This window comes from Triturus cristatus, chromosome 4_1 (assembly GCF_964204655.1).
Source record: "Triturus cristatus chromosome 4_1, aTriCri1.1, whole genome shotgun sequence".
Lineage (NCBI taxonomy): Eukaryota > Metazoa > Chordata > Amphibia > Caudata > Salamandridae > Triturus > Triturus cristatus.
The window spans coordinates 354772265-354799551 of NC_140585.1; the positions used below are offsets into that span (position 1 = coordinate 354772265).

General features: G+C 45.2%; 1 protein-coding gene across 1 annotated transcript in view; it reads right to left on the bottom strand.

Moving 5' to 3' along the window:
* Positions 1-27287, bottom strand: part of IPO8 (importin 8) — a 557903-nt gene that overhangs the window by 102649 nt on the left and 427967 nt on the right. Inside the window, exons 22-23 of the mRNA XM_085652356.1 lie at positions 21462-21667; positions 2032-2238 (exon numbers count right to left, since the gene is read on the bottom strand). Of these exons, the coding sequence (XP_085508482.1) occupies positions 2032-2238; positions 21462-21667 (413 nt within the window). The remainder of the gene's footprint in view (positions 1-2031; positions 2239-21461; positions 21668-27287) is intronic.

Below are 27287 nucleotides of genomic sequence, written 5' to 3' on the forward strand. Positions count from 1 at the left end.
GCTTGTATTCTTCCACACTACAATTGTTTGGACCATTCTTATCCGACAGATCTAATTCTGTCCATTTGGCTCCACTTACATTGACTGCCTCAAAGGCTAATTGTGGAGTACCACAGGGGTCATCCCTAAGCCCGTCTCTGTTCAATGTCTATGTTGCACCCCTGGCAAATATTGTCAAGTCTTAGGGCTTCAAGACATTTTCTTATGCTGATAATACCCAGCTTATCATTTCCATTGACGGGAGTCTGCCTCAAACACAAGAGAATCTTTACGGCTGCCTCCATTATGTGGCTACCTGGATGAGTTCACATTGTTTGAAGTTAAACGCAGAATAAACTGTTCTGAGTTCTGTTGTTTGAAGATGCAGACAAAGTTTGGAATAATACCTGGTGGCCCACCTCTTTTGATGTGGCTCCACTACCTAGGAAAGCCGCCAAGAATCTGGGCATCGTATTAGATGACTCCCTCTCTCGCTGTGTGCTGGAGGTGTTTTGGTCTCCTATGCATGTTAAAAAAGCTATTCAGATGGATCTTGTTAGCCTGCCATAGGACAGTTACCCAGGCGCTTATTTTGAGCGGATTGGACTATGGCAATGCCTTTTATCTAGGGATGGCTGATTACTTACTTAGCCGCCTGCAGCTCATAGAAAAGTAAGCAGCCAGACTGATCTGTAACAGCCCCAAAAGGAGCTCAGCATCAGTCTGCCTCAATTGGCTGCACTGGATTCCAGTGCGGTAAAGAGCCCCGTTTAAACTACTCTGTAATGTTCAAAAGTCACTTCACGAGTCAGGGCCAGCTATATTGCGTGGCAGAGTGGCTTTCTATGCACTCAGTAGAGTGCTGCACTCTTTCCATCAAGCTTTGATTGTAGCACGCAAATTAGGAAAGGCAGGTTGGGAGGCCACTCGTTTGGTCATGTGGCAGCACTTCACTGAAATTACCTTCCCTTAGAAATGCGTCTTTTGGAGGGCTTCTTTGTGTTCCGTAAGCACCTGAAAACCTGGATGTTTCCACTTTAGGGGCATTTAATGTCTGACTTTCCCTGTATCAGTTCTAGTACCAGGAAGTTCTTTTGGGGGTGCTGTGTGCGCTTTTGAAATAAATAAATGAAATAAATATTGCTTGGTTGGTTATGTATGGGTAGCAGTCCACGTGGATTTTTAATTTAATGTCCTTGCGCCAGTGGGTTAGAACTCTGATCCCTTGCGGCTGCGCAGCTGGGCCAGATCATATCAGTAGCAGCTATTACCCTGGTGGCTTTGGACTATATAGACTCTTTTTGGGCAAACACAATGGCTGCACAAGGCATGAGAAACATGCACCAGGGAGGCACAGACATCAAAATTAGGGTACGCTAACGGTTTGTAATGGATTTGGGACCAGGTTTAACACTGCAATGTAGCAGAAGTCAGACACCATGAAATCCCTTTTTGTGAATTAACTAGGTTGACAGGAAAGGGACATATTAACATTAGTTGAGCACACAGGAAATTAAAATGGGAGTGATCCGTTTCGGGGAAGCAATAAAGTGAATGTGATTCAGTGATGGGGCACCTCCTGATGGTGGGGAAGGATTCTGGGTAGAACTGGGGGGAGTGCTGGATAACTGGAGTGGGATAGATGGGACCACTCTAGACAATTTACTATAATCTTCGTTTTCTTTCTTTTCTTCTCATACTCTTTTTCGGTCTACTTTTTCTCTCTTCCTTGCTCAATTAAATAGATAGCCAATGAATCATCTTTGGTGTACAACTGCTAAGCAGTTTACCTATCAGACTGAAGGTCAAATTAGTTAATCTTGCAAGATGCCTCACAGGTGCTGGACCTCGATTTTACAGTATAACAGGGGGAGGGTAATACCTGATATTATGGTCACTTGCCATGACACACAGCAGGGCTGTTGCAATACAGAAAAAAAGTATATATTTGGATATGTAGATTGTATGAACCTATTTCTGAATGAAAATTCAAATCAGATAAAACAAATATTTTTACTGCATTCTGCCATTTAATAATGAACTTCTGCTCACCTAGAAGTGCCTGTGTAAAAAACTGGTACTCATCCACACTATTATCGCAGTCAAGTGGAGTGCTGAATCCCTCCAAAGCGGTTTCTTCCAAAGCCTCATCATCCCAATCATCATCATCATCATCTTCATCTTCTCCATCAGCACTCTGATTCTCCTGCATTGCCTGGGGCACCGGGTTGGTCTCGTCTTCATCACTTGGGATCTCTTCTAGAAACAGAATATGCAAAGACAACCATTCACATCTTAACACATGCTTTAACTTTAGCCACAGTTATTTATGATGAGGCTTCATATATTGCCTATTTTTCTCTCTATGAAATACACACCACGACACAAATTCATCCCATCCATCCTTCTCCTTGAACTCTCACTATTTATTTAGGAAAAATAAAATCGATCCATTAGGCACAGATTTTACAGCACCTGCAAAATGAGCATCTATTAGAAACTGAATAGGAACAAAAAACATACCATTCGGAACAGGACGGATCTGTGAGAAGTTGGCCTGATGTATGATGTCACTAGTTATAGTGTACACCTTATATCAGTCCAAATACCCTTATGGTGATTGGTTGTAAAGTCAACCTTATAGACCAGCTATCCTAGTGGTAGCATGGACAAGAGCAGTCTTAGGCTAAACTCTGAATGGCATGTGAAGCCAGCTGTGATACCATATATAATCCCTTGAATACCAAATGAAAGGACACCACAACAGATATATATATAAAATAAAGTGTATTTATTCTAAGCAAACCCTCAGCACTCTTTATGAGATTAGAGGTAAGTACAACACAGTCTTATTAATGCATACAGTAAGTCACACAGGTAAGTAATACAGTTAGGCCCTAGGGGCCACGCAAACCATATACTAAATAAGTGGTATAAGAACCACTGTCACGGAAATAGAATAGGCCTAGGCCTAGGGAATCGCTGGGGCTACACTACACTAGCGTTAGTTAGGAAGTGGGAGGCCCACGGGATTCGTGTGCAGAGTGGAAACACTCACGCGTAATGCGTAAAAGTCAATAGCAATAGTACAGTTTAGAAAACGGTAGATTTAGGACACTTCCGGAGTAGCTAGGAAGTTGAGACTTGAAAACTAGACACTAGGATAGTCACTATCCTGATGAGCACCGGAGTACCCAAGTTACCTAGCCCACAGGCTGCGGGTGCATAGGGGTGAAGATGCGTCGTTTTCGTCGTCGACTCCTATGGATGCCTGAAGAAAGATGCTGACAGGCAGTCAGGGAAGAGTGTCCGGTGGATCCCAAGGCTGGTATCAAGAAGAGAAGAAACCTGCAAGCAGAAGGGACAGAGTCAAGGTCACTAGCCAGTGACCACGTGGAACCAGGAAGGAACCAGGCGATGTCGTGAAGAGTTGCAGGTGAAGGTGAAGCTTGTCGCTGCAGCCAGGAGGACCAGGAAGCGTCGAGGACGACCAGGACCAGGAGGCGAGCTGTCCCACGAAGGCTCTTGCTGTCGGCGGCGTCGAAGTTGGACTAGGACTCACCAAGCCTTGGCAAGCGGAACCCACGAAGAACGAAGGACTTGCTTCTGGTGCAGACCAGGAAGGTCTGGGGTGCTTCTTCTTTGCAGAGAAGCGGGAGCCAGTCTGGAGGAGCCAAACCAGCGCAGAAGATTTCAGGGTGCGTCGTCACAGAGGCCACTAGCCAGCGGGCAAGCAACCGGACAGACGCGGCAAGCAGGAAAATGCTGAAGGGCCCCACGCAGGACTCGTGGAGTGTGGGGGGCTGATCTTCGGTGCAGATGGTGCTTGGGGTTGGGGCTTCTCAATCCCCGGTGCACAACTTCGAGGGTACCTCAGAAGCTGCGCTGTAAGTTACTAGCCACTTTTCCCAGGTAGCCGGTCCCACGTCGCTCGTCGCCTCCACGGATCTCAGCTCTGCTGCAGATGTGGATGAGGGTCGGAGAAGTCTGGAAGTCAAGGCTCTGGTCGGGCTCTGCAGTCGGTTCCTCGTAGAACGGTCGCAAAGCAAAGGGTAGTCTCTTGATGGTGCCTGTTTGCACAGGGTAGCCACTCCTTGGCTACAAGGGAGATTCTTCAGTCTTCTTCTTTCGTCGAATGTCGAAGGTCCAGAGTTTCTGTTCAGTTTTGCAGGTTCAGGATAATCTAAAGTCTTGAGGCCCAACTCCCACTCTTATACTAATCTGGGGGGCTGGGATACCTGCTAGGTCACGCCTTATGGGTGGGACCTGGGAGGGGGTGGTTACACCCACTTCCCTTTGTCCAGTTTCGCGCCAGAGCTGGGGCTGGAGTGCCCCAGCACCGGTTTGAACTGGACTATGCAAGGAACACCTTGTGTGCCCCAGGCATGTCTCATTCCTTTCAGCCCACCCTGCCCCAATACACTAAAGGCTGTCTGGGGAGGTGCTAGCACCTCCCCAAGCAGGAAACCTATTGTCCAGGCCTCCCTGGCTGGGATCACTCCCAGCTGCAGGAGGTCAGACTTGTGTCGTGGCAGCAGCATCCATTTTGTGATGCTGAGGCTTTGGTCAGAGGCTAACAGTTGAAGTATGATTTTAACATGTCTTTCCCTCTAGAAGGGGGGAATAATATTCTCATGTCCAGAAATGGCATGGGGGTATTATTCCCTAGTGTTAGACACCTTACACGACATGTTTTGATAAAGCCAAACCATAGTTACCATAACCGTCTAAGATTATAAGGCACTTTAAGAGTATATGGTAGGCTATATCATAGAACAGCTATAAGGACAAGGTTCCGAAAGCTGCAGACAGGCTCAGCTCATGCTAGAGCACCATCTCACATGTTACCAAGCACTCTGCCTCCAGGATTGTCAAGGCCTGCCATAGGAGTGACTGATAGGTACACATGTGTCTATATGTAAGTTAGGTATAGGAATACTACACCTAAGCAAGGGGTGATTACACGACCTTGCCCCAGCTGAGTGATCAGCCAGTTGTGTCAAAAATGGAAGGCCAGGCCAGGGGTGGCATAATACATGCTGCAGCCCCTGGTAGGCCTAGGGTACACCTATGCCCTGGGTACCTAGGGTACACTGTACAGGGGCCAATAAGGTGATCCTATCCAAATGGGTTATGCACCTAAAGTACATAGTATTAATTTAGAGAGAGAACAGCAGGGCTGTGGGTCTGATTAGCAGGCCCACAGCCACATCTAAGTCGAAAACCAGTAAAGCAAAAGCAAAAAGTGGGGGTGAACATAGAAAGCAGACCCTACTCTCCTACACAACCCCCCCCAAACTTAGGGACATTAAACTAACCTTGACCAGTTGAGTCTTCATGTTCTAAGTGGAAATATCTGGAGAGTCCATCTGCATTGGCATGGTCAGTCCCAGGTCTATGTTCCACTGTGAAGTCCATCCCCTGTAGGGAAATGGACCACCTAAGAAGTTTGGGATTTTCACCCTTCATCTGATTTAGCCACAAGAGGGGCTTATGGTCTGTCTGAATCTTGAAGTGAGTGCCAAACAAGTATGGCCTCAGCTTCTTCAGGGCCCAAACCACAGCAAAGGCCTCCCTCTCAATAGCTGACCAACGTTTCTCTCTAGGGGTCAGCCTTCTACTTATAAAAGCAATGGGCTGGTCTTGACCATCTACATTCAGTTGTGAAAGAACAGCTCCCACACCTAACTCAGAAGCATCTGTCTGGACAATGAACTCTTTGGAGTAGTCTGGACTTTTCAGAATAGGTGCACTGCACATGGCCTGCTTCAGGTCATCAAATGCTTTTTGACAGCTTACTGTCCACTGAACTTTCTTTGGCATCTTCTTGGAGGTCAAGTCATTAAGTGGTGTCACTATGGACCCATAGTTCTTAACAAACTTTCTGTAGTACCCAGTCAGGCCCAAGAAAGCTCTGACCTGAGTCTGGGTAGTTGGAGGAGCCCAGTCCTTTATGGTCTGGATCTTGCTCTCCAGTGGTTGAACCTGACCCCCACCAACTAGGTGGCCCAGGTATACAACCTTGCTCTGCCCTATCTGGCACTTAGTGGCCTTGATAGTGAGGCCTGCCTTTTGCAGGGCCTCTAAAACATTCCTCAGGTGGACCAGGTGATCCTCCCAGGTGGAGCTAAAGACAGCAATATCATCAAGATAAGCTGCACAATAATCATCCAACCCAGTAAGGACTTGATTCACCAGCCTTTGGAAAGTGGCAGGTGCATTCTTCAAACCAAAGGGCATTACCACAAATTGATAATGTCCTCCTGGGGTCGAGAAAGCAGTTTTGGCCTTTGCACTCTCAGCTAGTCTGATTTGCCAGTAGCCTGCTGTTAGGTCAAATGTGCTCAAAAACTTAGCAGCTGCCAGTCTGTCAATGAGCTCATCTGCCCTAGGTATTGGGTGGGCATCTGTCCTAGTGACAGCATTGAGACCTCTGTAATCCACGCAAAACCTCATCTCTCTCTTACCATCTTGGGTGTGAGGTTTTGGCACAAGGACTACAGGACTAGCCCAAGGGCTCTCTGAAGGTTCAATGACTCCCAGCTCCAACATCTTTTGTACCTCAACTTTTATGCAGTCCCTGACATGGTCAGGTTGCCTGTAGATTTTACTCTTCACAGGCAGACTGTCACCAGTGTCCACCTCATGGGTGCACCAGTTTGTCTGACTTGGGGTCAGAGAGAACATATGTCTGTAGGCCTGCAGAACTTGTCTGCAGTCCTGTTGCTGATGGACAGTGAGGCTGTCAGAAAAGACCACACCATCAACTGAGCCATCATCAGGGTTCTGAGTCAACAGGTCTGGGAGAGGGTCACTCTCTTCCTCCTGCCCCTCATCTGTAGCCATGAGTAGCCCCATGTCTGCCCTGTCAACATATGCCTTCAATCTGTTGACATGAAGCACCCTGTGGGGGCTTCTGGGAGTCCCAAGGTCCACCAAGTAGGTGACTTCTCCCTTTTTCTCAACAATAGTGTGGGGTCCAGACCATTTGTCTTGGAGTGCTGCTGGGGCCACTGGCTCCAACACCCACACTTTCTGTCCTGGCTGGTAAACAGTCAGTACAGCCTTTTGGTCATGCCAAGCTTTTTGGAGTTCTTGGCTTGCCTCAAGGTTTTTAGAAGCCTTCTTCATATACTCTGCCATCCTGGAGCGGAGACCAAGTACATAATCCACTATGTCTAGTTTGGGTTGTCTGAGAGGTCTCTCCCATCCTTCCTTCACCAAACACAGGGGTCCTCTTACAGGATGCCCAAACAAAAGCTCAAAAGGGCTGTAGCCAACCCCCTTTTGTGGGACCTCTCTGTAAGCAAACAGAAGGCAGGGTAAAAGGATGTCCCATCTTCGCCTAAGCTTGTCTGGTAATCCTTTTATCATTCCCTTTAGGGTCTTGTTGAATCTCTCAACAAGCCCATTGCACTGTGGGTGATAGGGTGTGGTGAACTTATAGTTAACACCACACTCCTTCCACATTGCAGTCAAGTATCCTGACATAAAGTTGGCACCTCTGTCAGAAATGACCTCCTTTGGAAAGCCCACTCTGGAGAATACTCCAAGCAGGGCCCTTGCCACAACAGGAGCTGTTGTGGTCCTCAGGGGAATTGCTTCTGGGTACCTGGTGGCATGGTCCACTATCACCAGTATGAATCTGTGCCCAGATGCTGTTTGTGGGTCCATTGGTCCTACAATATCTATGCCCACTCTTTCAAAGGGGACCCCCACCACAGGTAGTGGTATGAGGGGGGCCTTTGTGGTGCCACCTGATTTGCCACTGGCTTGGCAGGTGACACAGGAGCGACAAAACTCCTTAGTATCTTCTGACATATGGGGCCAGTGAAAGTGAGGTACAAGCCTGTCCCAAGTCTTGTTCTGGCCTAAATGTCCTGCAAGGGGAATATCATGGGCCAAGGTTAGAAGGAAGCCTCTGAACTTCAGTGGTATGACCAACCTCCTGGATGCACCAGGCTTGGGGTCTCTAGCCTCTGAGTACAGTAGCCCTTCATCCCAATACACTCTATGGGTACCTTGAGCATTCCCTGCAGCCTCAGCAGCAGCCAGCTGTCTGAGGGGTTCAAGAGAGGGGCAGTCTAATTGAGCCTGCCTCAGATCTGCCCTGGAAGGTCCCCCTGTCCCAAGAAACTCAACCTGATCAGGTTCAAGTTCTTCTAGGACAGTTCCTTCAGGGCTCTCAGAATCATCCTCCTGGGAGGGCTGATCCACCACCTGAGGCAGGGGGGAAGGCACAGCCTTAACCCTACTGCTCTTTCTCTTGGGTTGTGACTGGTCCATAGTTTCAGGATCCAGCACTTGTTCAGTGGTGCACTTTTTGGCCTGTGACCTGGTCACAGCAAGGACATGTGCATCTATCCCCAGCATTTCTGCATGGGTCCTATACTCCACTTCAGACCAAACTGAAGTTTCAAGATCATTGCCCAGTAAACACTCTACAGGAAGGTCTGAACTAACAACAACTTTCTTGAGGCCAGTTACCCCTCCCCAGGAGAAGTTAACAATAGCCACACTATGGGAGGTAGTGGCATTGCTAGCGTTGGTCACTAGGTAATTCTCACCTAGTATGATCTGTCCAGGGTCCACAAAAGCAGGTGTCACCATTGTGACACTAGCTCCAGTGTCCCTGTAGGCCTGAGCCATTCTTTGGTTGATAAAAGGTGTCTGTCTGTACTTGCCCAGGTTACTGGGGCCTACAGTAGAGGACAAAGCCAAGTCCCCATCACAGATCAGAACAGCCTGAGTAGGTACTCTGACTAGGCCAGAATCCTCCTCAGTTCCCAGGGTTAACCCTACTACACCCTTTTGCTGGGAACCACCACTTACAGCTGAACTAGGGGGTACAGTTGCCTTAGGGGCAATGGTGGCTGGGGGCTTATCCTTTTTGGTGCACTCACTAAACCAATGTGAGTTGGACTTACAATAGTTGCACCATGGTTTCTTTTGGCCATCTTTCTTCTTATCCTTTTTGGAACCACCCTCCCCCTGAGCCTTTTGGGGGCCTGGTGAAGACTTCTGGTCTTTTTGTTTCTGCTCATTACCCTTCTGGTCTGCCTTTTTCTGATCACCGCCCTGGTTCTGGTTTTTCTGCTTAACTCTAGTCCTGACCCATCTATCTGCCTTCTTTCCCAATTCTTGGGGAGAAGTCAGATCAGAATCAATCAGGTGTTGATGCAATAGCTGGTTTTGACAGTTGTTAAGTATTTGCTCTCTCATGATCAAATTATACAATCCTGTATAGTCCTTAACCTTACTTCCCATTAGCCAGCCTTCCAGAGCCTTAGTGGCACAATCTACAAAGTCCGTCCAGTCCTGAGTCTGTGTCTTCTGGGTATCCCTGAACAACAACCTGTATTGTTCAGTGGTTAGGCCAAACCCATCAATCAGAGCACTCTTCAGGACAGTGTAATTATCTGCATCCTCATCACTAACTGTGAGGAGCTTGTCTCTTCCTTTCTCAGAGAAGGAGAGCCACAAGATAGCTGCCCACTGACTTTGGGGTACCTGCTGTACTTTGCAAGCTCTCTCCAAAGCAGTTATCCATTTGTGGATGTCATCCCCACACTTGTAGGGAGGGTCAATCTTGCTCAGGTTTCTATTATCATAGTGCCTGTCTCTATCTCTAGGAATGTTGCTGCCACCAGTGGGTTCTAACCCACTTAACGTTTGCTCTCTAGCCAGAGCAAGCTTCTCTTTGGCAAGGGCAAGTTCTTCCCTCTGAATCCTCAGATTAGCCTCCCTCATTCTGGCTGCATGCTCCTTTCTCTCAGGTGAAGTCATTCCCCTGTGAGAGGAAGCATTAGAGATGCTAGAGACAGGGGAGTGGATGGATTCCCTTGAAGGGGATCTGTCCCTCCTGCTTCTCTGTGAATGCCTACTTGTGGGTCTGTATGGGGGGACCCCATGCAAACTCCCATGTAAACTTAAGTTAGCCTGGCTAAGTCTCCTTACTTGGCTCTGGCTGTCTACCTCCCCATCTGAAGCCCCATCTGACTCCTCTGTGGTGGGTAGACCCTCCTCTGTGCCTAGGGCACCTGCCTGAGATGCCCTCTGAGCATCATACTCCTTTAGGAGTTGTCTTAACTGAAGGAGGGTAGGGTTTGCACCCTGTTTTATTCCTCTGGAGGTACACAAGTGTCTCATCTCCTGGAATGTTAAGGTATCATATCTAGAGGGGATCTTTTGCAGACCTGATCCTCCTGAGAGAGCATCTACTTGATCTACTCTCAGAGACATGATCTAGTGAGGGTGTGGTGTGTGCACCTACCTACACTAGTTGTATCTACTAAACCTCTCTAGTAGTTGTAGTCAGGGTGTGTTATTCCCTTCAACCTACAACTACAGAGTCCAGTAGGACTTAAGTATAATAATCTATGTTATATGTACCTAGACAATATCTGTGTGATCTTTCAATTTAGTATCTCAAGATTACAATGGTATTACAACAGCAAGCTCAGATCCCAACCGCTGCTCACCAATGTGAGAAGTTGGCCTGATGTATGATGTCACTAGTTATAGTGTACACCTTATATCAGTCCAAATACCCTTATGGTGATTGGTTGTAAAGTCAACCTTATAGACCAGCTATCCTAGTGGTAGCATGGACAAGAGCAGTCTTAGGCTAAACTCTGAATGGCATGTGAAGCCAGCTGTGATACCATATATAATCCCTTGAATACCAAATGAAAGGACACCACAACAGATATATATATAAAATAAAGTGTATTTATTCTAAGCAAACCCTCAGCACTCTTTATGAGATTAGAGGTAAGTACAACACAGTCTTATTAATGCATACAGTAAGTCACACAGGTAAGTAATACAGTTAGGCCCTAGGGGCCACGCAAACCATATACTAAATAAGTGGTATAAGAACCACTGTCACGGAAATAGAATAGGCCTAGGCCTAGGGAATCGCTGGGGCTACACTACACTAGCGTTAGTTAGGAAGTGGGAGGCCCACGGGATTCGTGTGCAGAGTGGAAACACTCACGCGTAATGCGTAAAAGTCAATAGCAATAGTACAGTTTAGAAAACGGTAGATTTAGGACACTTCCGGAGTAGCTAGGAAGTTGAGACTTGAAAACTAGACACTAGGATAGTCACTATCCTGATGAGCACCGGAGTACCCAAGTTACCTAGCCCACAGGCTGCGGGTGCATAGGGGTGAAGATGCGTCGTTTTCGTCGTCGACTCCTATGGATGCCTGAAGAAAGATGCTGACAGGCAGTCAGGGAAGAGTGTCCGGTGGATCCCAAGGCTGGGATCAAGAAGAGAAGAAACCTGCAAGCAGAAGGGACAGAGTCAAGGTCACTAGCCAGTGACCACGTGGAACCAGGAAGGAACCAGGCGATGTCGTGAAGAGTTGCAGGTGAAGGTGAAGCTTGTCGCTGCAGCCAGGAGGACCAGGAAGCGTCGAGGACGACCAGGACCAGGAGGCGAGCTGCCCCACGAAGGCTCTTGCTGTCGGCGGCGTCGAAGTTGGACTAGGACTCACCAAGCCTTGGCAAGCGGAACCCACGAAGAACGAAGGACTTGCTTCTGGTGCAGACCAGGAAGGTCTGGGGTGCTTCTTCTTTGCAGAGAAGCGGGAGCCAGTCTGGAGGAGCCAAACCAGCGCAGAAGATTTCAGGGTGCGTCGTCACAGAGGCCACTAGCCAGCGGGCAAGCAACCGGACAGACGCGGCAAGCAGGAAAATGCTGAAGGGCCCCACGCAGGACTCGTGGAGTGTGGGGGGCTGATCTTCGGTGCAGATGGTGCTTGGGGTTGGGGCTTCTCAATCCCCGGTGCACAACTTCGAGGGTACCTCAGAAGCTGCGCTGTAAGTTACTAGCCACTTTTCCCAGGTAGCCGGTCCCACGTCGCTCGTCGCCTCCACGGATCTCAGCTCTGCTGCAGATGTGGATGAGGGTCGGAGAAGTCTGGAAGTCAAGGCTCTGGTCGGGCTCTGCAGTCGGTTCCTCGTAGAACGGTCGCAAAGCAAAGGGTAGTCTCTTGATGGTGCCTGTTTGCACAGGGTAGCCACTCCTTGGCTACAAGGGAGATTCTTCAGTCTTCTTCTTTCGTCGAATGTCGAAGGTCCAGAGTTTCTGTTCAGTTTTGCAGGTTCAGGATAATCTAAAGTCTTGAGGCCCAACTCCCACTCTTATACTAATCTGGGGGGGCTGGGATACCTGCTAGGTCACGCCTTATGGGTGGGACCTGGGAGGGGGTGGTTACACCCACTTCCCTTTGTCCAGTTTCGCGCCAGAGCTGGGGCTGGAGTGCCCCAGCACCGGTTTGAACTGGACTATGCAAGGAACACCTTGTGTGCCCCAGGCATGTCTCATTCCTTTCAGCCCACCCTGCCCCAATACACTAAAGGCTGTCTGGGGAGGTGCTAGCACCTCCCCAAGCAGGAAACCTATTGTCCAGGCCTCCCTGGCTGGGATCACTCCCAGCTGCAGGAGGTCAGACTTGTGTCGTGGCAGCAGCATCCATTTTGTGATGCTGAGGCTTTGGTCAGAGGCTAACAGTTGAAGTATGATTTTAACATGTCTTTCCCTCTAGAAGGGGGGAATAATATTCTCATGTCCAGAAATGGCATGGGGGTATTATTCCCTAGTGTGAGACACCTTACACGACATGTTTTGATAAAGCCAAACCATAGTTACCATAACCGTCTAAGATTATAAGGCACTTTAAGAGTATATGGTAGGCTATATCATAGAACAGCTATAAGGACAAGGTTCCGAAAGCTGCAGACAGGCTCAGCTCATGCTAGAGCACCATCTCACATGTTACCAAGCACTCTGCCTCCAGGATTGTCAAGGCCTGCCATAGGAGTGACTGATAGGTACACGTGTCTATATGTAAGTTAGGTATAGGAATACTACACCTAAGCAAGGGGTGATTACACGACCTTGCCCCAGCTGAGTGATCAGCCAGTTGTGTCAAAAATGGAAGGCCAGGCCAGGGGTGGCATAATACATGCTGCAGCCCCTGGTAGGCCTAGGGTACACCTATGCCCTGGGTACCTAGGGTACACTGTACAGGGGCCAATAAGGTGATCCTATCCAAATGGGTTATGCACCTAAAGTACATAGTATTAATTTAGAGAGAGAACAGCAGGGCTGTGGGTCTGATTAGCAGGCCCACAGCCACATCTAAGTCGAAAACCAGTAAAGCAAAAGCAAAAAGTGGGGGTGAACATAGAAAGCAGACCCTACTCTCCTACAGGATCTACCTGCTGCTGATAAAATTAAATCAGAACAAGCAATAAGAGAAGCATTTAAGGCTCTATTTGAAAAGATCTGTTTATTATGTCTGAAAATAATATGCAGATTATTTAGCTCAAACAGATCGATGTAAAAGAATATAAAAAGTTATATGAAATACACTTAAAGCATTGTGTAAATGCCATTTCTGACTTAACGGACAAGTTATTTACCTTTGGTGATGCCGTGGTTCACTAGAAAGATTCAGGGCGCCAAGAGGCCCAGAAGCCTCTCTCACTGATGTACAGAAAAAAGGATGAAACATCAAGATCATATCCCAACTGTTCTGTACTTGTTGAGGCAGAGGACAGGCTCGGAAGAGCACTGGATGGCTCAGAGGAAGGGGAGCCATACGGAGCCCCCATTGGTCACATGTAACCTTCCTCCATGTGGGGAGGTGAAAGGTGATGCAACGTCCAACCGTGAGCTCGTCTGCTGCCAATGGTGACTTAAAGTAGTTTTTTCAGCAGCCAGCGAGGGGTTGGGGGGAATAGATAGCTGGATAGATCGTTGCCCCTAGAAGCCTGGACCCTGTCTGCCCCCTTCGCTGCCTCTACTACGAAAGTACTGTGAGGCCTGTTCTTGTTGAGGTATGATCTGGTGTTGCCTCTGCTGGTATCCACTGCTGAAGCCTTGAAAAGGGCGGCATTGGTGGGTGAACTGCTGAACCAGTGGAGCGACACCTAATAAATGAGCTGTAGCCTTGCTGTCATCAAATTTCTCCTTCACTCCAAAAAGGCGATAGCTATCAAAAGGTATGTCCATCAGTGATTGCTGGACATCATTTGAGAAGCTTGTAGAGCGAATCCGGGCTTGGTTCCAAAGTACCACAAAATTTCAACTGCCCTACCCAGACAGTCAGAAGTGTCAAAGCCCAAACATATGGAGTACTTTGATCCATCCTGGCCATCTGTAACGAGGCATTGCAGGGATAGCCTGACGTCATCAGAGACAACTTGCAAGATGTCTGCCACTCAGTCCTACAATGCAAATATGTCCCCAAGAGGCAGCTGGAATCAGCTGACCTGAGGGCAAGAATGGCAGATGAAAACATCCGCTTGGCGTGGCGAATGTCTGCCTTAGTTTAGATCCTCTGGCAGGGTGGTCAGAAACACACTGGGGTTGAGACTGCATGTGGAAACTTATATCAACAGGTACTCTGAAGTAGAATGCAAGTATTGACGCTCAGGCTGGCAGAATCAGCCCTGGCACCAAAGGTGGAGATGGGGGCTGTGTCAGAGCTGGAGTCGGAAGAGCCGAGCTCGTAGGAGGGGTCTGCCTTGGATCACAGACTTGAGGCACGGTCGGCAACAGGGACAAATCTGCTGGAGGTAACCCCAACTGGAGGCTGCCATGACCCTTGCAGTCCAAAGGGGTACCAGACAGATTTGGTATAGTACTAATTGCTCTGTCAGGGACCATTTTCAGGTCTGTAAGTTGTGTCAATGCCGATGACCATGTAATCGGAGCGCATTGGGAGCAGCTTCAAAATTGGTTCCAAACTCATGGAACGAATCTGTAGCCTGGAGGTACCTGAGGTGTCACGTGACTCTGAATAGTGGGAGTGACAAGACGATGTGGGCCATGTTCTGTTCACTTATATTTCTTGTATTTTTTTTCAACTTACCTAGGTTTTGTGACTGCATTGCAACAAAAATAAGTGATCGTGTGATCGGCCTTTTGGCACGCCCACACCCATGAATGCGGCCAACACCGGGTCTTCTTTGACTTCCCTCGATTGCATTTGGACTCGGGCACTGGTTCAATGGCTATGTTTTGAAAGAGTTTTAATATCAACACCCTTAAAGCCTTTAGATGTAGATGGTGCTCCTTTAACAGAAGGTGTCGAGACAGCCTTGAGACAAATTCTATTTTAAGATCATGTCAAATGACATTTATAACACAAAGGTCTCAATGTAATCTGGAGCCAATTTGGAAAAAAAGCTCATAAAAATCAGACGGGTCTGGTATCCTCTTTAGACAAAGGTGAATAAGAGCAAATGCCTCTTCTCACTCACTGTGAATGTCCTCCTGAATGTTCTGGAGTAACATATTGGCAGCGGCTAGATGAGAGATGTTCGTAGCGTTCATACTGGTAATAGAATAGAAAATTGCTAACACAGTAATAACCATAATGTCCATATTAATGCATTTTAACCAAACTGTATTTGTGTGAGCTTTGATAAACGGCATAAGTTCCGTGAACATGCTGGCAGTAGAACTGTTGGCAATCAATAGGTATGCAAGCACTTTAGACTGGTCTTCTGACGGGAAAGATATGCTTTAAAACAAACCCTGTGGAGGAAAACAGCTCCTGTCACAATCTGTCTGACTCAGTTGTTAGATGCACCCAAAGAGGCGAAAATTAGAGCTGATGATGCAAGAATCTCCTCTGATCCTTGTAATCATAAGATAATTTAGTAAGGAAGATAAGTTGCGCCACAACTGCCTGTTGTAGTGTGCTCAAATGGAAGTGGCACTGGAAATCTTTACAGCCACTGATGCAAAGGTTCCTACCCTCTTACCCATAGCATCGAAGCATTGCCCTCCTTGTTAGGAGGTACTAAAGCAGGTTGAAGAGAATTACACTTATTTTCAAGTCTCATACAGAGGTGGCTCCTGTTGCTGGAATTTTCATACATGCTAGTCCCTCTACATAGAGATGTTCAAAAAGGGAAACGGATTTGATGGATTACCTAAAGTTATTTTTAATATTTAACAAGCATAACAATGTGTTTGGCCATAGCGATCAGTACAATTATTAATTTTACAACCCCTATCAAAATAAGGGTATGAAAAGAGTGGCATTTATCCCTAGAAGAGTGCGTCTGTTGCAGCTCTGTACTTGAATAGTCATCCTTCACATACGTCATATTCAGCAGGAATATCAAAATTATGAACACTATCCAGATAATGATTACCACCATTGTCATCACTAAGTCCTTGAAATGAACCATCTGAATCACATTGGGCAAGCTTCTTGTACCCTAGTAGTGAGATGCATCATTCTATAAGAATCTCGGCTAATGGGAATTCTGCAAGTACATGCTGTGGCGCAGTTTCGGCTGTAAGCAATGATGGTAGCAGTGACAAAGACTTTGGTGGTCCTGAAAGTGGCAGACACAATGTTAATCGCTGTAGTGTAATGGCCTCTCATAGAAGTGACTGTCATTTGAATTGCTAGGTATTAAATACATTCCCATATCATGAGGATCAACTGCTTGATCATGATAGTCATCCTCATCTTGTGACACTTAAAATTCCTGGTGGGTGCCTCTTGATCACCAATGTCATCGCCTTTCAAATAGGATGGAAGCTCCTTGAATAGGAGCAATACTGACGTGATCCATATTGGCACTCCAGTTTACATCAGTGGCATGATAGGAGCCAAAGGATTTTGAGGGACGGTTTAATCAAAGTTGATTCTGAAAATATGCTAGTTGATGAGGCGGTCTATGAAGTAATATATGTTGGTATTGTCAACAATGCAGTAGTGGTGAAGGTGGTTGGTAGTGGTGTTAAAGTTGATGAGAAGAGTCGAGTCATCAATGATGATCCTGCCAATTAAGTCACCTTCTTCCTTGACAAGGGATGCCTAAAGGCCAATATGGATGGATTAATCTTCGACGGACCATCATCATTTCTAGAAACTTTCTTTGCTAACGAGAACTTGCCTGACGCTGTCAAAGGATTTCAACAACGTTGTCACCAATGATAGAAGACAGGATGACAAAAGTGTTGTATTTTTTATTCCCTCTTAAGGTTGGCCACTTGGCCCTGGGGCCGACGCCTTAGAGGAAGGCACAGAGTTTTTTAGGGTAGCTGAATCGCAGATGACGAGGTTCTGACCAAATTCAGTTTGTGCTTCTTGCTCACAGCAGGAGATGCAATTTAAGAATACACACGGTCCATGGTTCTCTATCATTAAGGGGTCTTACTGCAAACATTTCGACAGATTTCACACATTTTGCTATTTCCTGAACGATACAAGCACAGCAAGCATTTCTTGTGGGTCGTCTTGATAAATCATCCTGGTCTCCAGGATTTGCTAGGTCAGAAAAGGGCCCTAGTTTTTGAAGGGGTGTCATCCATCTGCAAGGTTCAAAGGGCTCAGCCTACCAAATAGAAAAGGGACAGAACAATCAGCTTAATTTCTGTAAATTACAGCAAGAGAACTCCCAAAGGAAAGATCCAATTTGCAAGAAGAATTAGCTCTGAAGAAAAGGGCAGAGCTCGAAAGATTCCCTGATTGCCAGCTTGACTGCGGTACAAAATCTGAGCAGATCCTTGTCTATTGCTGTTTTCAATGGAAAGTAAGGATGTGGAAACACTGTTGTTTTAACTTTAATTGCAGTGAATTTCTAGCCTGACAACCAAGTACATTCAATCTTGTAAATCTATAAAGGAGCCAATGAGTTAATAATTGGAGTCCCAAAATTCGAACACTCCCATCTGCGAATTTGGACTCCACTGATGAAGTTCCAGATGGTTCAACTTTGTCTCTAATAACATCTATATTCATTTTCTGTCTGCCTGGATCCGATTTTTGGGATGACTGCTATATCTTAGGCAGATAACACCCAATTTAATTGTCAAGCTGGAAAATCAGTTCTTTCAAAGGTTACAAATAAGGGGTTGTTTATCCACTTTTCATCAGTGGATGAACCACAAATATTTTCAATCCAACATGAGCAAAACAGAAATTCTGCTCAAAGGTATCTCATTTTCCATGACCCTTTATAGATACAGACTAATTCCATCTTTTCTTTTGAAACACATACACGCCTCTGTAGCGTTACAACTATGTTGTCCAGAATGTAATAATGGAACAGAACATACTTAGGAGACAGTTGGAGACATCCAAAATCTCTGCAACTTTTATCATGTGAGAGGACCTGGGGTGCCTGCAATAACTGGCAAATGAGTAGAGGGTGAAATGTAAGTGCCTTTGTATGACCTATAGTTATTTCCAAAGCATGGAACAATTAGACTTTGATAGCTGCCTTACAAGCTTACTTGGTTGGTTTGACAACCTGCATCTCTGAGTATACCTCAAATTTGGAAAAAGTGTGCAAAGAGGCACTCCTTCCGATATCTGGATCCTAAGTCTGGAACAATCCGCTTCTAGAATGTGAAGCAACAGAGAGTTATCTGAGGCACTTCTAAGGCCCTGAAAACACATTATTTTTTTCCAAATTGTTGTCTGATTCAAAATCAGTTGATGCAACAATCTTCGTCATGCTTTAGTATCTGTGCTCTCTGAAACGTATAGACTACAGGTAAATAAATCAAATCAATCACCACTCTCTCCTTGGGTTTTAAAATAAAAATAAAGCATGCAAAGACACTCCTTCACAAATGCAGAATCGAGTATAACTGACCCTGGAAATTTAGGAGTTCTGCAATCTGTGCTGTTGCATTGTACATGGCAGGCAGTACGCCAGGTGAACTGGCTTTCTGACAATATTGAGAAAGGCTCTAGTTTGACCCTAATAAACAGTATGGCCTTGGTTCGAGGGGATGTGGATGAGCCATATTTAGTGATAACAGATGTGACGGAAAATTAGGAATACAAGTAACTACACTTTTCTACTCTGATATTTATTAACTATATAGAATGGAATAGCAACTTGAACCTTAACTGCAAATGTCTGAGATAGAGCCATTTCTCGTGACAGAAGCATGGATGCTTATTCAATGGTGGAGTGAGTTCTATATATTTAGCAGTAAAGTTTGGCTTCCCTTTTAATTACGGAGTAATAACGCACAACATTTTCATATCTACCTCTTGCAGCCTCAAGGACTGCATAATGTGTCTGTTCAAAATGGTTGGTTCTGGGTGCACTGAGGTTTAATTCTGATATTCTAGCGTCCAGTTATTCTGGAACTTTCTAGGCATTTTTCAATTTTACTTCACCAGTTGAGGAGGATTTGTCTCAATTATCAGAATCAAAACTACTAAGCTTAATCGCATAGCAAATTCCTGGGATATTGGCAAGAGTCAGGACCTTCGCAATAAGGAGTCTTTTTCAGACAGCAAGATTAGGCAGCAGGCACTAAGAAGAACTAAAACGTCTATTAATTACTTAATTGTATTGATTATGTAATGAAAGATTTGAGATCCTTTGGAGCCAGATGTGCTTTTTATGGATTTTCTTTTTGTCAGAGCTACTCTACATGGCAGATTCAGCTATTTCTATAGACAACCAATATGTTGCGGATGTTTTGGTGAAAGAAAATCCTCGGATCTGTAAACTTATTTGACAAATTAAATTGTTGACTCCTCCATAACGCAAGTATCCATTCACGTTCCCAGTGGTTGTTTATGAATAAACTAGGGTTTAATTCTAAAATATAGCTTCCAGGTCATCTGGAACCTTGGATTTTTTCGATCCCACTTCATTGGTTTAGGAGGCTTTGCCTCAAACATCAGAAGCAGAAGCAAAACTGCTCAGTCTCATCACATAGAGGATTATGGGAACATTGCCAAACCTCAGAGTTTTCCCAATAAGCAGTCTTTTTCATGCAGCAAGAATAGGCCGCAGGCACTAAGAAGCAATACTTGTCTGCATGGAGTCAATGGCATTGATAGGGCAATGACAATCATTTAGGATCCTTTGGAGACAGTTGTGCTTTTCTAGATTTTTTTGTCAGCGATTACAGATAAGGGATTCACTTGCATGACAGATTCTTTTACTATAGGCAACCTACCTGTTGCAGGTATTTTGGTAGAAGAAAATCCTAGGATTCGTAAACTGAGTTGACACACAAGATTGTCTGTGAATGAATGTCAATAAAGCTTTTTTTTTTTATGCAGCCCATTTTTTAAGGCATAGTCCACTGCTTACTCTTTTACAAAATTATCAGTTTCTTTGAGGTGCTGGCACATTTTCAATGTTTTATGACCAGATTTGGCCACAAAACATTGATGCATAAGATACTGAGCTGCTATCTTGAAGGGACACCAACAACACGCCCCGTCCAACATGACAGGGAATCCAGGAAGGAGGGGACCGCAGCTCGGACCTCGATAGGAAGGGGCAACCGTCCCCCGACCGAGGCCGAAAATGTAGGCACGACCAGGACGACATACATGGGGGCCAGATGGAGCCGACCACTGGGAAGACGAGTCTCTCAAGACACCACGGGAGATCTTAGCCACTGACAGACTACAGCACACACACACGCTAACTTCCTTATAGATCCCTAATGTTATGTTGTGCCGTAGTACAATAACTCACGATAATAATGATGATTATTACTTGTAATGCATTACATGAAAAAACCCTAATAAAAACATGTCAATTAAAAAAACAACACGCCCCGTCCAGATACCGAATCGGTATTCATACAGAGTCTCATTTTATGAGTTGGACTTTTCCGACTCCTAAATGGGATTAGTACACTGGAAAAAGAACTTACTGGTTTCAAACACAAGGTCAGAGTATTTGTGAACATTAAGGTGCTTAGTACACCAGGTTGGGTGGAGTGGGACATCCACCAAAGCAGTGCATGTCCTGCTCACATTATTTACACTGCTACTGACATCAATCCACTCTAAATATTGCAGACAGAATATCTGCCACTTTTTGATGCATCTGTCGAACTATAAATAATAAGGGACTAAGATTTTAACTTTACCACAGAATCTTCATTTATAGTTTACATCTGATTTAAATGATAACAATGAAATTGACAAATTGAAATGTGCACATAAGTAAGCAAGATGTTGAGGTACCATGTTCTATAATTTATTAAAAAATAAATAATAAGCTTGCACACGCACTGGTGTTTTCTCATGGCAGGCTTACACTTTGGAAGTCTATGAGGTAAAAAAAAGACTACATATACTGTCATATTACACCAAACTATTCTTTTTAAGCAATTGTACTTTGTATTGGGGTTAGACTGTCGCAGTGAGCATGGTACAGCATGACATGACACACTCATCCTGCTCTGACTGACACCTTTACCTGAAAAACTGACCTGGAATTTAGAATGCAGTTCACGGTCCGTTGTTTCATCTAAAGTTACAATGGACTACATATGAACTATTACCACGTGCAAAAAGCCTTTCGCATTGAAAAGTAGACCAACAGCCCTAAAATCAACTGCTGATAAAACAGGTACATTTGAGAAGTAAAAAACATATGAAAGCAGATATACAGCAAGTGGAAAAAATCCAGAGAAATACAAACTACAAAATCAGGAATGCTTACCATTGTCATCTAGGATAGCTTTTGCCCTCTTTGAACAATTATCATGCTCGTTTAGCTCTTTAGTTGTGTACACTTGCTTCAATCCAAGAAACAGAAGAAGAATGGATGGTATGATTACATCTGCCACAGCATCCACAGCAGGGGGTCTGTTTGGTAACTCCATTAGGATACTAAGTCCTATTATACAAATCTTCCGATCATGAAGTCTGAAACAAGCCACATAGTTGATGTTACTGATCAGGCCAGAAGAAAAGCGCATCCGCGGCTCACTGTACAACGCCAGAGGCAAGGACAGTACAGCATACCTCATGAATACATCTGTCTTTAGTCAGAAGTCTTCCTTGCACTGCGTTTAACAAGAGAACCATTTAATTGACTCATCAAACGAAGGATCCCAAGCAACGACAACACAGTTCCTCTATCGTTTTACCTGAGCTCTCCCTTTTTCCTTACCATACTTAAATCTCAGTTGTGCCACAGAAGAAACGGCATTGCTAAATGGTATTATTTCACAATAATGATTCAACATTGGAGGCATGGGGAATAAAGGGAATCGTAGGAACTCCTGCACTTTTAGTCCTTAATCACCTTCAGTTTTATGTATGGGACTATCCTGACAAAGGTTGGTACCAAAGAAGGAGCCCCACTAATTACAAGGGATCACAGCTAAGCTCCTCTGGTATAATATACTATTTTTTAGAATTTTGGGGTGTGAGGAGGGGTCATGTCTCATGAGAGGCGAAGATTGTAGTGAGTCATGATGAGCCTGCCCTCCTTCAACAATGGTGAGAAATACGTAAGAGTAGTAAGGTTCATGAGTATACAAACATAAAGACTTAAATGAGTACACTGGCCCAATTTATTGCAATTAAAGAAGTACTATGCACATATTACATAAACATCTGTCAAGATAAATTGCTCTTCAGAATTGATTAAAACAAAAACAAAACACACACACATCCTCCAAAAACAATTCAAATAAAATTAAATAGCTTGGAGAATATTAAGCCAGAGTAGGACATGTATACAATAAACAATCTCTGCAATAATCAAAATTCAACACTGTTTTAAAACACAATCCAGTAGATGATCCTCATAGACGACATGTAAAATCACAGTTGTTTTTTCTGAGTTAATCGACATGTTGATGACCTGTACTCCTCAGTTGCCCTCTGTACACTGCAAAGGATACAAAAAACTCCCCCCAAAAAAAACAATTAAGAGAGGGGGACCCCTAAATATCAATGGAGGGCAGGTACAGGTGGGGTAGAAAACAACTCAGGGAGGAGAAAACAGTACCTGTCCAAAACAGTATATACTCAGGCCTAACAAATAGGTCCCTAATTCAACACAAAACTAGACTGGAACAGAGCGGAACAGAATAGATAACATAACACACCGCAACAAGGAGTTAGATACAAAAATATATATCTCTTATTTATTTTGTTTTTAATCGTACGAATATTTTCAATTTTTACAGTAATAAGTCAGTAAAAAACATGTACATTCACAAATCTATCAAGAAGAACACATATGTATATAGATAAATGCATTGTTCAATGTCCCACACGTGAATATAATTCATGCTTACAAACATTCATTCCGAACAACAATCAAAACAACAATTCAGGTCAAGGTGGCAAAAAAACTATCCAGTGGTGCTCAGATCGATGGTATGACTACTGTATCATCCAGATGGACATAGGTGATACTATAGGAAACGGAAGGTCGGTGATTCAAGCGCCAACAAGCGTTTCGGTATAGGACCCACAGGGGGGCACCACCTTCATCAGGGCGTAGAATAAAAAGGGTAGTTGGGGACATGAGCAGTGCTTAGAGCTAAAATTAACCCACGAGATCAACGTCAAGGTAGGCAGTATCAATATGATATTGGAATGCAAAGTAATCGCTATGCCTCAGCGGTACAATCCCGGCATATTCGCGAAAAGATTCACTGCCCAATCAAATCAGGGGGCAGCTATTCAAGGAAAGTATGGCAGCTGACATATTTATCAGTCACAGTCGTGCAGTGCCTAAAGGAGCGCCGAAGATTCAAAAGCGCCTAATGATGTTCAGAATAACGGATATCCAAGAAGAGGGTAGATGCCCAGTCCACAGTAGCGTAAATGCTCCAAAGGCGTTTTAACGACAACTTGCTGGTTCTTTACTCCAGTTCTCTCGGCTCGTCGATCCTGCAGCGACAATGGCTTGACTCCATTGTCGCTGCAGGATCGACGAGCCGAGAGAACTGGAGTAAAGAACCAGCAAGTTGTCGTTAAAACGCCTTTGGAGCATTTACGCTACTGTGGACTGGGCATCTACCCTCTTCTTGGATATCCGTTATTCTGAACATCATTAGGCGCTTTTGAATCTTCGGCGCTCCTTTAGGCACTGCACGACTGTGACTGATAAATATGTCAGCTGCCATACTTTCCTTGAATAGCTGCCCCCTGATTTGATTGGGCAGTGAATCTTTTCGCGAATATGCCGGGATTGTACCGCTGAGGCATAGCGATTACTTTGCATTCCAATATCATATTGATACTGCCTACCTTGACGTTGATCTCGTGGGTTAATTTTAGCTCTAAGCACTGCTCATGTCCCCAACTACCCTTTTTATTCTACGCCCTGATGAAGGTGGTGCCCCCCTGTGGGTCCTATACCGAAACGCTTGTTGGCGCTTGAATCACCGACCTTCCGTTTCCTATAGTATCACCTATGTCCATCTGGATGATACAGTAGTCATACCATCGATCTGAGCACCACTGGATAGTTTTTTTGCCACCTTGACCTGAATTGTTGTTTTGATTGTTGTTCGGAATGACTGTTTGTAAGCATGAATTATATTCACGTGTGGGACATTGAACAATGCATTTATCTATATACATATGTGTTCTTCTTGATAGATTTGTGAATGTACATGTTTTTTACTGACTTATTACTGTAAAAATTGAAAATATTGAAAATATTCGTACGAGTAAAAACAAAATAAATAAGAGCTATATATTTTTGTATCTAACTCCTTGTTGCGGTGTGTTATGTTATCTATTCTGTTCCGCTCTGTTCCAGTCTAGTTTTGTGTTGAATTAGGGACCTAATTGTTAGGCCTGAGTATATACTGTTTTGGACAGGTACTGTTTTCTCCTCCCCGAGTTGTTCACTGCAAAGGATACACCATTTTGTTTGTTTTGATTACTAGCCCACTGGGGTGTATTGGTTCCGTTACCAATGTTTTGCCATGCAATGTCACCATCAAGTGTTGTACTCTATGGAGATCAGTGACCCACTCTTATTGTCTTACTGTAATCCAGCTGCATACTAAACCCATCCCAAGTGTCTGTTTGACTAGTGAATTGGGCAGACATGACTGTGATTGTAGCTGTTGGCTGTGAGAGTCCTCTACAGAATTTGACTAACTCTGCAGATTGTATTTTCAAATTATGTGTTGTATATTGTTAAATTTATTTATTCACTTTTTCACCAAACAGGTAGGAGTAGGCAAAAGGCATGTCCATTAAGGATACCTGAATCTTTCTGGGAAACTATTGCACCTAATCCAGGCATTGCACCGAAACACCAAGCTGGTTCCCATACCCCTAACAAGACAGTCTGTTGAGTCCAGGCCCAAGTGGATGACATATTTGGCTGCATCCTGACTTTCTTGCATGGTCTGGGCTAAATACGCCATAAGACCTCTGGGAGCGCAGGTAATATCTCACCCGCCATGTTCCTTCATGTGTGCATGCAGCTGACTCAGCCAGCTCCAAGGCTCTAGGACCCCACTCCACCGGCTTGCTGCAGGAGCACTTGGTAGTGTTACTGTCCTTGAAGATCAAGACCAGCCTACATTTGATGGACACTAGGAAGGCCTTCAATGTTAAGAGAATGGACTGCAACTACAACAGACTGATGCAGAGGCGGGTCACCATCAGAGACCAGAGTCATCTGATTACACCCCTGCCAGATGACCTCCACAACCAGTCTTCTCTGGGTGAGGTAGAGAGAGGGGTTTACTGATTGTCCAATTATGGTGAACCAGAGACCACAGTAGGTATTTTGCAGTCTCCTCTGAACCTGGATGGAATCAGAAATGTTCCCTTAGTGTTGTGTCCACCGAGACTTAAGATTCTAATGCAGAGCCCACATGTGCCACATGGCGTTGTCGACAAGTAGGATGCAGCAGACCAAGCGGCCAAGAAGACTCAGAGTCACTCTTACAGAGACCCAGGACCGAGTCTGAAACATCAGGATCATAGCCCAAATGTCCTGGATTTGTTGAATCAGAGGGCGAGCTCAATAGTGGACCATATCCCGGAGTGCTCTGATGAACAGGAGCTTCTGCAAAGTCAAATGTTATAAATGGCTATTTAATCGAGAACCTCAAAAAAGTAAGGAGGTTTACGGTCAACTGGAGGTGGTCCACATCCGACTGACTGTAGTGAGCCTCCCTTTAGCAGCGAGTCAATGAGGTGGGGGAAGACTGGTTTCCCCAACTGCAAAGATGTGCTGCAACCACTATCACCTCTTTCATGAAAACTTGAGGGGCACTGGTAAGGCCGGAGGGGAGCACCGAAAGTGAAAATACTCCTAGCCCACCTTAAATCACAGGTAACACCTCTGTGACTGCTTGACAAGAATGTGAAAATAGGTGTCCTGAAGGTTCAGCGCTACCATCCAGACTTCGGGATCCAGCACAGATACAACCCAGGCCAAAGTGAGCATCTTGAATTATTCAGTTTCGAAAAAGAAATTGAGTGGGCAAGATCTAAAATAGGAAAAAGCCCTCTGTCCTTTTTCAGCACCAAGAAATAACAGGAACAACACCCAGTATGTATTCTGATGCAGGGACCCTTCCCTAAGGCTTTTTGTGCAAAAGAGCCTGGAGCTTCTGCCACAAAATGTAAAAATATATCTCCAACAGACGCGCTGATGTAGGTGGAAAATGCGGTGGATTGGAAAGGAATGGTAGGGTGTATACTTGCTGGACTATCTGAGGCATCCATCTGTTGGATGTAATGCTCTGCCACCAGTGGAGATAATAACTAATCTTGCCAGCAATGAGATGGCCATATACTGCAGAGGGCAAACTAAAGTGGTTTGCAGGTGGCACTGTGAGGTGCGAGGGATTGAGCGGTGCTCTAAGCATTGGGGTGTGAAAGTTGTCGGCTGGGATCTCGAACCCGGCCCCTAAAGGTCAGGGGTGGGATGAGTGGGGTTTGATATGTTCCTGTTAAGGTGGACCTTGGTGTTGTCTTTGGGCCAGGTCCCTTTCAAAACCTCAAAAGGGGTGAAACAGTTTAGGATACTGCTGTACAGACAAATAAAGGCAGAGAGAGAGCACACTCTGGTCTTTCTTTTCATGAGCACTCCAGGTCAGAGTCTGCCGTATCTCTGAAGAGACCCTTGAACATTCCCTGAGAAGCCTGTGGATCTAATTCATGGGTGGTAGGACGAGGGAGAATCCTGCTTTCACGTCTTCTGTTTCTTTTTAGGCTTGGACTTACTTGACGACTAGGAATGTGAGGAGGTTCTATCGCAGGAATGACACCGAGCTCGGGAAGTCCTTGACTTCGACCTAGATCGGCCCTAATGTGCCTTCGGATGGTGTACAGTGACAAAGAGCTTGGCTTTACAGTCCTGGATCTCCTTGGGGTCCATCTGGGAGCACTTCCGCAAAACTTGGAGTTGTGCAAGGTCCCTAGACACCAGAGACTTACCTATAGTTTTTGGTGGGACATGCTCCTTTGCACAGTGTAGAGAAAAAAGAAAGAAAGAAAAGAACTGATGTTAGCACACAGGATTGACACTTATATGTGGCTCTAGTGT